Consider the following 15,063-nt stretch of genomic DNA (forward strand, 5'->3'; position numbering starts at 1 on the left):
TGTCACAGCTGATGTTTTGTTTTCCCAAGTATCCATTACAAGAAATTACTAAAACAAAAAGGATAAATTACTCCAGTACAAATAGTCAAAACAGACAGGGGTCTAACTTCCTTAATATAAAAATCAGGAAGAACAAGACCAAAAGGCAATTTGAAAAATGAGCAAAGGACATAAACAACAAAGGATAGTTCACAGAAAAATAGATACTAATGGTTTTTAAATATGTAAAATTAAACTCAGTCTCTTGCATACTAAAAGAAATGTGCGTTAAATGACAATGGATCTCATTTTTCATTTTCTCAGATTCAAAACGTCAGGGAACACACTGAGCAGGCAAAGATGGGGAAGCAGACACAGCATTCATGGACTGTCAGGGGGGCACTGTTTGGCATAACCTCTGGTGAGGAAATTTAATAAAAAGTTATCAGAATCTTAAATACGCACATCCTTCCTCTTAGCAATATCATTTCCAAGAATTTAGGTTCCATATATAACTGTTCATCTTTGGATGGATTTTCACTACAGCACTGCTTATCACATGAGAAAGGGGAAACTACCTAAATATCCAACAGTGGCAAGCTAAGAGTAGAATACACCCGCTATGAGAAAAGTGCAAAATGTTAACAAGAATGTGAGGGAGCTACAGGCACCAACGGGGAATGATTTACAAGACACGATGTTAAGTCAAGAAAGCAAGATGCAACCAAATGTATTTCCAGTGTACTACTTTTTATGGCATCTGGTCCCATCACTTCATGGCAAATAGATGGGGAAACAGTGGCAACAGTAGTCGATTTTATTTTTCTGGGCTCCAAAATCACTACATATGGTGACTGCAGCCATGAAATTAAAAGATGCTTGCTCCTTGGAAGAAAAGTTATGACCAACCCAGACAGCATATTAAAAAGCAGAAATATTACTTAGCCAACAAACGTCCATCTAGTCAAAGCTATGGTTTTTCCAGTAGTCATGTGTGGATGTGAGAGTTGGACTATAAAGAAAGTTGAGAACAGAAGAATTGATGCTTTTGAACTGTGGTGTTGGAGAATATTCTTGAGAGTCCCTTGGACTGCAAGGAGATTCAACCAGTCCATCCTAAAGGAAATCAGTCTTGAATACTCATCGGAAGGACTGATGCTGAAGCTGAAACTCCAATACTTTGGCCACTGATTCGAAGAACTGACTCACTGGGAAAGACCCTGATGCTGCGGAAGATTGGGGGCAGGAGGAGAAGGGGAAGACAGAGGATGAGATGGCTGGATGGCACCACCGACTCAATGGACATGAGTTTGAGTAAACTCCGGGAGTTGCTGATGGACAGGGAAGTCTGGAGTACTGCAATCCAAGGGGTCGCAAAGAGTAGGACGTGACTAAACTGAACTTTTCATGGGAAAAAAAAAAGGTGTGGTATTTTAAAATGTTTTAAAAATTTCAAAAAGTGGAGTTGAGGTATTTCCCTGTGGTCCAGCAGTTAAGACTCTGTGTTTCCAATGAAGGGGGTGTGGGTTTGACCCCTGGTTGGGGAACTAAGATCCCACATGTGGTGTGGGCAAAAAATAGCTTCTAAAAAATAAGTAAATAAATAATAAAAGGTAAAGTTGAATTCCACTCTCCTTGAAGGTTAGACTTAGACTACAGTATAAGACAGAAATTACAGCGTGTGATTTCTCAGCTGCTCCACTCAGTCAGTCAGTCATGTCCAGCTCTTTGTGACCCCCTGGACTGTAGCCTGCCAGGATCCTCTGTCCATGGGATTTTCCCAGGCAAGAATACCAGAGTGGGTTGCCATTCCCATCTCCAGGGGATCTTCCTGACCCAAGGACTGAACTTGCATCTGTTTCATCTCCTGCACTGGCTTCTGAGACAGTGTCATAAAAGGCTTCCTCTCTTGGATCCATGCTCTGGGGAGAGCCAGATGCCATGTGGCGAGGACACTAAGGCAGCACTGTGGACAGTCCAGGTGATGGGCAAGTGAACCTCCTGACAGTAGACATGAGTCAACCAATCCCCACGGAAGTGGATCCTCCAGCCCAATCGGTCCTTCAGATGAGACCACGGCCTTGGCCAACATCCTGGCTACAGCCTCATGAAGGAGAACTACCCAGCTTAAGCTGCTCTCAAGCTTCTGACACAAAGAAACCTTGAATAGTAAATGTTTGTTGTTTTAAGGTGCTAAGTTTTAAAGTAAGACGTTACACAGCGCTCAGTAACCAATGCAGTGAAGATATTCACACATATGCTTGAATATTTGCAGAATATCTAGGGAGAAAACTGAGAGACTGTGTCTCAGGGGTGGAAGAAGACATTTTTGATCATACTGTATCTTTTTATATTTATGTTTTTATTATCCTAATGTATTATCTTTTCTTTAAAAAGATACACTTAACAAAAGAACCTCATAGATTCCATGAAAGGCTGAATTGTGCATAAATATCTTTAACCTCCCTATTTTATTTTAACCATTAAAAAAATAAATTTATTCCACTTGTGAAATAAAACTGAAGTAAACAGTAAAATACAAGTTGAAATATTTTAGAAAATATCTCCTCCCAACTCTGCCCAGATACAGAGCCCACTTTATAAATCAGCACTCTGTCGGAAAAGGGCAGAGAAAATTAATGATGGAAAAAGAGAAGCTTAGGAGATTTAAATATCCACGTCCCTGATTCTCAGAGAAAACTTTTCTTGGCTGAATATCACAGGAGCTCAGAGAATGGTTACAGCAAAGCCAGCCTATTTTAGAAAATCTTGAAGAACTTGTGCTAAGGATTATCCAAGGGCCCCACTCTCTGCGTCTCCTCAGATACAATTAGGTCCATAACTCTTCAGTGACCACTCTACATGCAGGTCCTCTGTACATGCCGGTATAGCCCCCACTCAACAGGATCCCACTTTCCCTTCCTCCCCAGGTGCCCATTATGTGCCAGACTACAGTGCCTTCATGGAGAAGACTGACTCTGGCCCTCCAGCAAGGGACCCTGGACTGAGCAGTGAGGAACAGGGCTTGTATCCAGCAAGGCACCTTGACCCAATCAACCATCCATCTGACTATTTACCTTCCATTACCAAGAAAGCTGAGCACCAAAGAATTGATGCTTTTGAACTGTGGTGTTGGAGAAGACTCTTGAGAGTCCCTTGGACTGCAAGGAGATCCAACCAGTCCATCCTAAAGAAAATCAGTCCTGAATATTCATTGGAAGGACTGATGCTAAATCTGAAATTCCAACACTTTGGCGTTTCATCAGGCGTCCAATACCTGATGCGAAGAACTGACTCATTGGAAAGGACCCTGATGCTGGGAAAGATTGAAGGCAGGAAGAGAAGGGGATGACAGAGGATGAGATGGTTGGATGGCATCACTGACTCAATGGACATGAGTTTGAGTAAACTCTGGGAGTGGGTGATGGACAGGGAGGCCTGGTATACTGTGGTCCATGGGGTCACAAAGAGTCAGACACGACTGAGCGACTGAATTGACTGAACCAAGAAGAGCAGATGGAGGGCCTCCCACAGTCTCTCTGCCGTGCGGGTGGTGAGGACACCCCACGAATCCCACTCAAGGGCGTGTGCTGTGCTGTGTGTGCACATGTTAGCAAAGCACCTCTGTTCCCTCCCCAACTAACCTTGTATGATTTCACAGACATAATATGTAAGGGGATGACAGAGGGCAAGATGGTTGATGGCATCCATTGAGACTCAATGGACATGAGTTTGAGCAAATTCTGGGAGATACTGAAGGACAGGGAAGCCTGGCATGTTGCAGTCCATGAGGTCGCAAAGAGTTGGACACAACTGAGCAACTGAACAACCACAAAATGTGTAAGCAAGTGGCATAGACACTCAGAAAACAAATGACCAAAAAAATGCCAGTTGGGGGGAAAAATTAAAGTTACAGAACTGCATTTTTACTCATTTCCTTTTTGAACACAAAATTCATATTTGGTTATGGAAATAGCATCTCCCTTTTAAGCTCTTCGGACACAAAACCCCCAGAGAGGTCTCAGCCTGCTTGCTCCTGGAGAAAAATGCACAGAGAGTTGATCCCAACAGACCCCTTCCCCACTCCCAACCCCCAATCAATGTGACAATGTTAGGACGACTCAGTTAATTTACTTATCTGTTTGGGGGGGACAGCATCTCTCGAAGACAATGCTTATTCAAAAGGCCATGACTTGAGTTCTACTTTATTGTGCTCAGTTTCACCTCCCTGGAGAATCTAAATATAATGGCAAATACAAGTTTCCGAGCTCAGCAGTAGCTGTGTATTAGTGGTTAAATGTATGGTGTCCAAAACACAGTTTAAGAAATTCTTAGATTCTGGTTCAGGATTAGACACTTGTCACATACATTAAGGTTTTCTTAATTAAATCATGTGAAATTTGCTAGCAAATCCATTTTTTAGACTATCCCACCCCTGCTGCATGTGTGCTCAGTCATGTCCGACTCTTTGAGACCCCATGGACTGTAGCCTGCCAGGCTCCTCTGTCCATGGGATTCTCCAGGCAAGAATACTGGAGATCATATCAATGTATGACAAAACCCACTGAAATGTTGTGAAGTAATTAGCCTCCAACTAATAAAAAAAAAAAAAAAATCAGAAGTAAAAAAAAAAAAGAAAGAATACTGGAGAGGGTTGCTGTTTCCTTCTCCAGGGGATCTTTCCAACCCAGGGATCGAACCCATATCTCTTGCATTGGCAGGAGGATTCTTTACCATTGAGCCACCTGGGAAGAACTATCCCACCCCTGAACCCTGCCTCAAAGTATTAGAAGAACCAAACCTGTAAGCAAGACTTCCTTAGCTACTAAATCCTCTGTCTCTAAAGTCCCTACTTCACTCCATGGTGTTAGTATCTTGTTTGTCATTTGTTATTACTATGTTGGTATGTTATTATGTTGTCATCCTTCCCTTTGTGAGTAACTAAGAGAAGAATTTTTGTTACTAAACACATTGCAGGGTTACTCTATAATTTGATAAATAATTATCACTTCTTTGAGAAAACAAAACTAAAAATTAGATGATCAGCAATTCATTTACCATACAATAATTCAAGGAGGCTTTCCAGTGGCCTGCTTTATACACTCATGGCTCTTTAACAAGCAAGAATACATTCTTGCATATGTACAGAATAAAATAAAATGACAATTCTCACCAAGATAGGTAATATAAACTACCAGGTGGTTAAATTTAGAAGCACATCTTATTATTACATTTTACTGTGTCATGTCATTACTTTTCTAATAACCAATACATTTATTTGTCACTTATACATTTTAAAAATAGGAATAAATATAAAAAATTTCCCAAATAGAATGAAACCTAATTAACTTAAAACTTTGTTAAAAAAAAAAACAACTGTGTTTACTAGGCTGTCATGAAAGCTAGTGGAATGGTTAGAGGAACACTGCAGTATTATCCTTAAAGAACAGCTCTGTGAAATTTACACTCCCAGTCATGGCATCAAAAACCCACCAAGACACACTGGCCCCTGACATGTTTACAAAACCTAGACGGTCAGATGTCCACTATGGAATACAGCGTCCAGATAAAGTGCAGCCCAAAGAAGGTGCTTAGGAATGGTTAAATTTGGCAAAGAAATCCTCTTCTGAACTAACTTAAGGATTCTAAATCAAGTATCACAAAGTTAAGAGATAAAACAGGCTAACGGGTTTTTGCTTGAGTTTGGCTTTGGGATTCTTTTGTTTTTCAAGACAATGATTAGAAGCATGAGAAGTGAGATGCCTTAACAATCCTATGGGACACATCCTAAGTGACCCTCAGAAGTTGCACCAGGCAGTGGTTGCTTCAAAGCCAGTTTCACTGTTTGGAGGTCCATTTGTTACTTTAACAAAAGGAAAAGAACTGAGCACCCTGCCAATCATGGGAGTCAAACATCTGGGTAAGCCATTCATGACATGTCTCCTTGCCTCTGCCTACACAAACTACTCTAAGCAGAATCTGAGAAAACTTGTTTTTACTTTTCATAATATTCTTCTCCCCCAGAGAATGGAAATAATTGGGTATCTAGAGGCATTTTCCCTAAAATAAAATAAAATGGCAGGGATGGAATGGAAAAGGGACTATCCCCATGCAAAAATCAATGAAAGTTGATCAGAACTAGCAGATGTAACAAGAATTCACACTTATACCAGGCTTATTTCACGTCAGGTACTGTTCTAAGTAGAATCTTATCTTGAATCCCAACAACCTCATAGAGTAAGTACTATTGTTGCCCCTGTTTTATCCATAAGCAATGAAGGCACAGAAAGGCTAAGTAACTTGTCCAAGGTCACACAGCAAGAAAGAAGCAAAGCCAGGATTTGGCCCCAGCTCACTGGCTCTAAAGTCTGTACTATTGATCATTACAATATACCAGCTCCTACAGGCAGCCACTGGTTCACACACACCATCCATTTCCAGGCCTGTGCTCCACACTGGAGACAGCATACAGAGGGTAGTGTGAGTGGAGCTTTGACAGAGGGGTACCCAAACCAAATCGGGGTTGAGAAAGTCTCCCCGGAGGAGCTGATGGCCACGCTGAATCTTGGACACAAGCAGATAACCAGGCAGGGGAGGGAGAGAGGGATGAAGGGGAAGAAACTTGATTCAGGTAGAGCACATGGAAAATTTCAAGGCAGAAAAGAATGTAGTTCTCCCAAGGACCAGTAAGTAGTTTAATTTGGCGACATAGTGGTACCAAAAGGCAGGGGTGAGGGGGCACCCAGGCAATGCCAAGGAGACAGGATTCACATCCCGGAGAGCCTCATGATTTGACTAAGAAGTGGGGATTTATCTGCCATAAACAACTGAGGAATTTTATACTAGGAAACAAAATGATCAGATATTTTCTTCTTTAGCTCACTGGCTATGACGAAGGACTAGATTGGAAAAAACCAAGGATGGAAGCAGAGTCTAGTTAGGAAACTGTGTTTCCAAGCTGTAACAAGAGACTGGTATCCTATAGCCCAGCGACCAGAACCAGGGGGAAATTTCTTAAACCAAGGAGTGGAGCTGGGACATGCACAGCAGTGCCATTTTCAAATTCCCCCTCCCCTAACTCCCCTGAAGTCTTCCTGCTCCGGGACCCTCCTAGGGGTTTGTACCCTCAGATTATGTCCCAATACATGATCTGAAAATGTCTCAGCATCTTAAAAGTTGCTCCAAACAACACAGTGAAGAAACACAAGCCTGTTCTTCCCAAATTCTCTTGCCACTCAAAGAATTCTTGAAATTCTGATCTTAATCATGTTGGGAAATTTTTTTTTTCCTTATTTTTTTTCCCAGTTATTAAAATTTGCTTACATTTCTCTCAAGGAGGTTGGGTCATGACTGGCCTCTATAAGCCTGGAAATATTTTGCAAGGATTATGATTTAACATACAATGCACATTCTTGACCTTATTATCTGCTGCTTTCCCAGTCTGGCCAAAGGTCTTTGGGAAGAGCTTTTTCAACAAAAAAGCTGCTCCTGGACCTTGGTCCTTATCTGTGATGCCTTATAGGAAACCCCATTTAAACTCAAAACTACCTCACTTGTATCTCTACACAATCTTTGTCCTCTTTGACTCTTTGAAGTAAGGCTGAAAATAAGACAAAGAAGCAGACAATGGTTATCAGCATATGGCATGCTTCTTAAAAAAAATGCTAAAATGTTCCATAAATATTACCATATTTAAATAAACTTTCATTTTCCTCCCAAACACACGTTATTGATTCTCCCAAAATGAAAGAGGTTTTGGGAGTTGAAAATTTGGGCCAGCTCTGGGCCTCTGAGATTTCAGTGCTAGTATACAGTTTCACATTACAACCTATCTGTTATCATTTTTTCACTTTAAGCATTAGCGTTTCCTTTGGCAGAAATTGTTCTGAACATCAAAAGGGCTTGTAGGGGTTTTGCTTTTGTTCTGTAGGTTCTTTGAGAACCTCCAGACTAGAAGGGCCAGTTAGGATTTTCAGGACAAAGGCTAGTGGGATGCTGGACTCACCCACCACCCCCATCCCAACCTCTTTGTTTCCTCAATTCTTCCCCATCGTATTCCTTTTGATTTTCCTGGCTCAGTGGGAAAAAAATTCCGCCTGCCAAAGCAGGAGGCGTGGGTTCGATCCCTGAGTGGGGAAGAGCCCCTGGAGAAGGAACTAGCAACCCACTCCAGGAGTCTTGCCTGGGACATCCCATGGACAGAGGAGCCTGGAGGGCTAGAGGCCATGGGGTCTCAAAGAGTCAGACACGACTGAGCGACTTAACCACACTCCTTTAACTCTTCTCGCTGAAACGCAGGCTGTCCTGCCCGACTCCCGCGGACAGAGGGCTAGGTGCCCATCGGGGCCCGAGAGCATGACCCCTGCGCGTCCCTCTGGGATCAGATCTGAAAAGACACGACTGAGGAGGGGGCGTCACGGGAGTTGCGGGAAGCCAGGTTTACCTTCACGAAGAGCGTGATGTCGTGGTCCTGCCCCGGGGCCCCCTCCTCGGACGCCTCGCCGTCCTCCTGGCCGCCGTTCTCGGGCACTGTCCCGCCGCCGCGTTCAGCGCTGAGCTCGTCCGCCGCGTGGCTGCTCAGCTCGGCCTGGGGCTCCCCGACCTCCAACGGCCGGGTCGCCTCGTCTTCAGCGGTGCCTTCGCGGGGCTCCTCCTCGCCTGGCCCTTGGGGACCCCGCTCCAGCCTCTCCTCTTCGGCCTCCTCCGCCTGCCCCGGGGGCCCACTCTGGTCCGCGTCCTCGCCGGCCTCTGCCCAAGCGTCCCCTGGGGCAGCCTCCCCCGACTCACCTCCCTCGGGGTCGCCCGTCTCCTCCGCTGCGCCCCGAGGCTCCCCCGCAAGCTCCCCGGGGGTGCACCCCGCGCTCTCCGCCGCTGGGGCCTCAATCGCCTCCGCCTGGGACTGGGGGCTGCGGTCCCCTCCGTCCCGGGGCTCACCCTCGGCGCCCTGAGCTCCTGCCGTCGGCACCCCGACATCCGTGCTGGCTCCCGCTGGACCCCCGACATCTGTATTATCCGCCACCGATTCCTCGGCTCCCAGGCTCTCCCCCGCCGGCCCCTCGGCGTCCACGCGGTCCCCCACCGACTCCTCGGCTACCACGCTTTCCCCCACCGACTCCGGGGCGTCCACGCGGGCCCCCACCGACCCCTCGGCTACCACGCTGTTCCCCACCGACTCCGGGACGTCCACGCGGGCCCCCGCCGGCCCCTCGGCGTCCACGCTTTCCCCCACCGACTCCGGGGCGTCCACGCGGGCCCTCACCGACCCCTCGGCTACCACGCTGTTCCCCACGGACTCCGGGGCGTCCACGCGGGCCCCCGCCGACCCCTCGGCTACCACGCTTTCCCCCACCGACTCCGGGGCGTCCACGCGGGCCCCCGCCGGCCACTCGGTGTCCACGCGCGCCCCGGACGCCCCAGGCGCGCTGCCGGCCGGCTCCCCCGGCCCGCTCCCCGCCTCGTTCAGGGCCGCGGAGTCCCCGCTCCCCGCTTGAGCCTCACCCGGCTCCTCGCCCTGCGCGCCTGGCCCGGGGCCCGCCTCCTCCTCCGGCCCCGCGCCGCTCGTCGGCCCCTCTACCTTGCGGGCGTCGTCCCCTGCCTCGTCCTGGCCCTGCGCCCCGCTCGCGCCCCGCGTGTCGGCTCCTGGGGCCCCGCCGGCGCCCGGCTCCAGCCCGCCCGCTCGCCCTCCGGCCGGCCCCGAGCCTTCTCCTTCGGGCCCCGCGGCCGTCGCGGCTGCGCCCGCCCCGTCGCTCCCCGGCGCCTCCGCGGGGCCCTCTCTCGCCTCCTCTCGCTGAGCCATAGGGCCGGCGGTCTCCGTCTCGCCCCGCCTATCCGCCTGAAGCGCCGGGCCCCCGGACGGGCTCCGAGGACGCGGGGCGCCCCTCTCCAGCTCCACGACCTCACTCATGGCCGCAGATCCCTGTCTTGGACCGGAGACCCTTCCTGGACTCTGCTGAGGAGCCGGTTGGCCCTGGGCGAAGGGCACAGCGCGGGGGACCGCTGCGCCCCCTCGGAGAGGACCCCCCTGCTCCGGGCTCTGGCGGCGCCTGAGCGGTTCGCTGGGCGCGCGGGGCGAAATCCTCTCGCAAGACGCCGAGCCCCTTCTCCCGGGCTTAAGCTCTCTGGGTTCTTTCACCGCTCCTGTTTCTCCCTGGTTCCGCGTCTGCTTCCCACCTGGACCCTTAATTACGACCTTGGTTCCCAGGAAAGGCGCCCGCGGGGGTGCAGTGCGCGGCTGGGGAGGGCCGCTTAGCGCCTGCACCCGTGGAGGTGCCTGGCTAGGCGTTCAGAGGTTGACCGGGAGTGCCAGGTGCCACCTCCATCCCCCCCGGGGCTTGGGCGGGGTTTGCATCCCCCACCGTTTCCCCCTACGTGGGTGGCCTGAGAGCCTGGCCAATGACAGCCTTTCTTGCGGCCCTTGTGGATTTCAGTGAAAAGATCCTGATCCTGCCGGCAGCTAGAGAGCTTTCTGGAACAGCTTCAAGTTCCAGAGCCACTAAAGTCACCCCCAGACGCCCAAACATCCCCGCTTTCCCAGGAGTCAAGTGTTAAACCTCAGCAGCTGTGCAACTGCCGGTGCCCCTGTAATGCCTCAGTGCCCACGAGCAAGGTGGATGCATCCTGGAAGAAGGAAGGCAAGGCGGCACCCCTTCCAGTTTCTGCAGGGCCCTACTGAGAAGTTCCAAAGACCCCGATGTAGAAGGAAGAGGAGATGTATCATGTCATCAATCGTATAATTCTGCATCTTTCTTTGATTTTCTGTAATTTAAAATGCATTATTTCTAGCTCTGGTGGTTCATGTGTGGAATCTGTGTGGAATGTGAGAGATCAGGGTTTGATCCCTGGGTTGGGAAGATTCCCCTGGAGAGGGAAATGGCAACCCACTCTAGTATTCTTGCCTAGAGAATACCATGGACCAGGAGCCTGGCAGGCTACAGACCATGGGGTTGCAAAGAGCCTGAGCACGACTAAAACACATTTTAAAATGAATACAGTCTCAATGCTGAAAATAGGGTAGCTAGAAAATAGCAGAGCTCTTGAAAATTTTTCTGTAATCTCATTACCCATGTTAAATGAAGATATCTCCTGCCACATCAATAAACAAGAAATGTCACAGCCATCAGTGACTTCTGGCCTCCAAATGTGATTGAGGGCTCCCAAAACTGCAATCCAGCAGATGTCACCAACCTCCACGGTGTTTGCTGAGAAGCTGGGGGAATACAAAAAGCAGCCATCTACCACTGCTTAAGGAGAAGAAAGAAACTGGATTTGGCCCCAGATAGTTGAGGTGCATATGAAAGGAATGAATTCCGTAGGCCCAGAGGCTTGCATCTTCCCAGACTTAGAATGCTAAATTCCTGAACTTGATACCTAATCTTTGATGCTCAGACTGCCGAGTCCCTTTGTTACAAACTTGTTCAAAGCCTGACTTCCCCTCCTGCCTCCTTGGAGCAGTCTCTCAAATCTAAGATGCTGTCTCCAGGGCTGCAGTCTTCCCTTTGCCCCAGATAAAACTGAACTCACTAGTCTCAAGTTATGCGTATTTTTTAGTCGACACCCACAATAAACACTTTATTTTAGAGAGAGAAAGAAGGAGGTGGGGTGGCCTGGGGGCTGGGTGCTAGGGAGTCAGAGCAAGACTTTGAGTATACAACTGTGAACAAGACTGAGAAGTCTCCTCCCGTATCAGAGTTTTGGGGTGGAACAATAGCAACAAAAAATAATCAAACCAGATACCTTTGGAGTTTTATATAGACATATACACTTGAACAGGGCATTCCTGGTGGCTCAGACGGTCAAGAACCCGTCTGCAGTGCTGGAGACTTGGGTTCAGTCCCTGGGTTGGGAAAAATCCCCTGAAGAAGGGAATGGCAACCCACTCCAGTGTTCTTGCCTGGAGAATCTCATAGAGGAACCTGGTGGGCCACAGTCCATAGGGTCACACAGAGTTGGACACAACTGAGCGACTAAGCACACACAAACACATGAACATATTGAAAACCTTAGCTCCTGTATCTCACACCCCCATTCATCCTGCCAGGAAATCCTATTATCTCTACTTTTTTTTAAGTATATCCATAATGCAACCTCTTCTCTCTACCCTCATTGCTACCAGACTAGTCCAAGCAGCCATCGCCTCCTAACTGGTTCTCCTGCTTTTCCCTCACCCTCCTATAGTCTGTTCTCCACTCCACAGTCAGTTGATCCTCATTTGAAATCACCAGTCCACCACGCCACTTTTATGCTTGAAACCTTTCAAAGACTTCCCGTCTCATGCCAACAAAAAGCCAAGTCCTGACACATCAAGTATGAGATTCCATAAAACCAGGCACCTGAATCTCTTCTGGCTTCACCGGGTTCTAAGACACCAACTTCTCTGCTATTTCCTGGAACTCGCTGGGCAACCCTCTGCCAGGGATGCTCCCTGTATCCTCAGTGACACTCTTTACCTTTTGAGATCTTTCATAAGCTCTTTGCTCGAAGCACTTATTTTACTTTATGTTTTAATTTTATTTTCATGGGAATAATCCTTAAGACCGACCTTCTTAGCAATATACAATAGTGTTCACCATCGTCACACTGTCGTACATTAGCTCTTCAGAACTTACTCATCTTTTGCATAACTGAAACGTGGTACCCGTGACCAACACCTTTCCAATTCCCTCTCCCCCCAGTCCCTGATAACCACCATTCTATTCTCTTTCTATGACTATTTTAGATTCTACCTATCGGTGAGCTTATGCAATATTTGTTTTTGTTTCTCCGACTTATCTTACTTAGCATAATGCCCTCCAGGTTCATCCAGATTGTTACAAATGGAAGGATTTTCCTCATTTTTTTTTAAGAAGACTGAATAACATTCCATTGTCTGTATCTACCATATTTGCTTTTTCCACTCACCCACGGAAGAACATTCATGTTGTTTCCATATCTTGACCATTGTAAGTAAAGCTCCAATGAACAAGGATAAGCAGTCTATTTTCAAACACAGCCTCTACTCTCAGTCACCCTTTTCTGCCTTGTTTTTCTCCATAGCAGTTATCTCCTTGTGACATAAGCTATTCTACTTACTCATTATCTCTCTCCTTCATCCCACCCCACCGGGATGGTGGTCCTGTGAAGCTGGGCACATAATAGGCTCTCAGTAAATAAATACTGAATTAGTGAATGCATGCATGCTTTCATATATATCAACCTGTATGCACACACACACACACACACACACACATATATATATAATGTTTTTTTGATCATGCCACGTGGCATTTGGGATCTTAGTTCCCTGACCAGGGATGAAACCTCTGCCCCTTGCATTCGAAGCACAGAGTCTTAACCCCTGGTGTGCCAAGGAAGTCCCCAACCTGAGCCAGTTTTCAAATACACTTTTCTCAGTTGGTTTTATACTTTGGGGGATAAGTTAATGTCACGAGACAGGCTATACACAGAAAATCTTATCTACTGACTTTGGTGAGTACTTCAGTAAATACTGTTAATTAATAGCAAAGGTCGATCAGTTGGTATAAAAGAACACAAAGGAAATGCCAAATCAAGCTGTGAAGGTCACTGTGAAGTCACTTAGAGAGTTGCGCAGTGTTGACTCCTGGGCCAGCACCAGATTAACTATTTAAATACCAAGAAGGGTTAAACAGAGGTGAGGAATTCAGGGATGGGAGGGAAAAGGCAAAAGTGCTGATAATTAAGTCGATTTTTAGTCATTTTAGAGTTTTCCTACCATCTTTTATGAGGAAACAAGAAGCAGGGTAACTCAGAGATTACAAAAAAAAAATCTCAAGGGCTTATAAATAAATGATATAAAGGTTTGTTGTCTTTACTGTTTTCTCAGAACGAGCAGACTCATTTCCACAGAGACCCTCTCTTTTTCCAACAGGTCTCTGCTCCTTTCAGAAAAGCCCTTGGGAAGATGATGTATCTAGAACATTCAGGCCACAGGCTACACTGTGGCCAAACAAGATGTCCCCCTTGGGTTGATTTCTCCTCAAACAGCTCCTCCTCCTCAGCTAAGAATGGCCCCAAACCCAGCTGTGCTCCATCACTTATAGAGGCATATTTCAGTTTGTTGTCGTTGTTGTTAGTCACTTAGTCGTGTCCGACTCTGCAAGATCTCATGGACTGTAGCCCGCCAGGCTCTTCTGTCCCTAGGATTCTCCAGCCAAGAAGACTGGAGTGGGTTGCCATTTCCTTCTCCATATTTCAATTTAGAGAAGGGTATCTCGGGAGATCCCTGGTGGTCTAATGGTTAAGACTATGCGCTTCCATTGTGACGGGGCTGGATTCAACCCTTATCAAGTCACTTGGCCCAGCCAAAAAAGAAAGGAAGGATATTGCCACCGAATCATCCTCATCTAGGAGGCAGGAATTTAAGCACAGGTAGAGCATCCTGTAAGCCAGTAAAAACATCACACAAGCCAACACAAATATCATGTGAAACAGGTGGGTTCTCTGATCACCTTGCCTGACTTCAATCCCACCTTATCACGTGTTAACTGTGTGCTCTTAAGTATGTTTTTCATGTAGAACAGTGGGCATTATAAGAGGATTATTGTCATTGTGAGCACAAATCAGAGGACGTATGTGTGATACTCAGCGCAGCACTGATTCTTGTTAACACTACAATTTCCTTGTTGTACTTGTCCCAGGAGATAGAGCTGTCACATCTGGACAGAACGGTGTATTACAGGGCAGGAAGAGCCACGGAAAAGTGGAATGACACGTCATCCCACTTGGCCCGTGATGGTCCAGGTTATGTCTGCTCTCTCCACCAAGATGATGAGGATCCCCCCACCCCCCACACAGGAAGTGTCCTGGTGTGAGGGCTTCCCTGTGGCTCAGACAGCAAAGAATCCACCTGCAATGCGGGAGATGGGGGTTTGATCCCTGGGTCAGGAAGATCCCTGGAGAAGGGAATGGCAGCCCACTCCAGTATTCTTGCCTGGAGAATTTCATGGACAGGGAGCCTGGCGGGCTACAGTCCTTGGGGTCACAAAGAGTCAGACAAGACTGAGCAACTAACACTTTTGACTTTCACCCTGAACTTTTCTAACTGGTGAGAGTTTCCTCTGTTTTCTT

General features: G+C 47.4%; 1 protein-coding gene across 2 annotated transcripts in view; it reads right to left on the reverse strand.

Moving 5' to 3' along the window:
- The window catches only part of LOC122428933 (chloride intracellular channel protein 6), a 58,908-nt gene extending 45,841 nt beyond the window's left edge, over window positions 1-13,067 (reverse strand). Inside the window, exon 1 of one of the 2 annotated variants that reach the window (XM_043449094.1) lies at window positions 13,048-13,067. Coding sequence is in view for 1 of the 2 variants with exons in the window: in XM_043449092.1 (XP_043305027.1) it covers window positions 8,423-9,883 (1,461 nt within the window). In the remaining variant the exon portion in view is untranslated. Of the gene's footprint in view, window positions 1-8,422; window positions 10,033-13,047 lie in introns of those variants that run through there. The other variant, XM_043449092.1, reaches the window with a different exon arrangement.
- Between the last annotated feature and the right edge of the window lie 1,996 nt (window positions 13,068-15,063).

Source organism: Cervus canadensis, chromosome 27 (assembly GCF_019320065.1).
Source record: "Cervus canadensis isolate Bull #8, Minnesota chromosome 27, ASM1932006v1, whole genome shotgun sequence".
Classification (NCBI taxonomy): domain Eukaryota; kingdom Metazoa; phylum Chordata; class Mammalia; order Artiodactyla; family Cervidae; genus Cervus; species Cervus canadensis.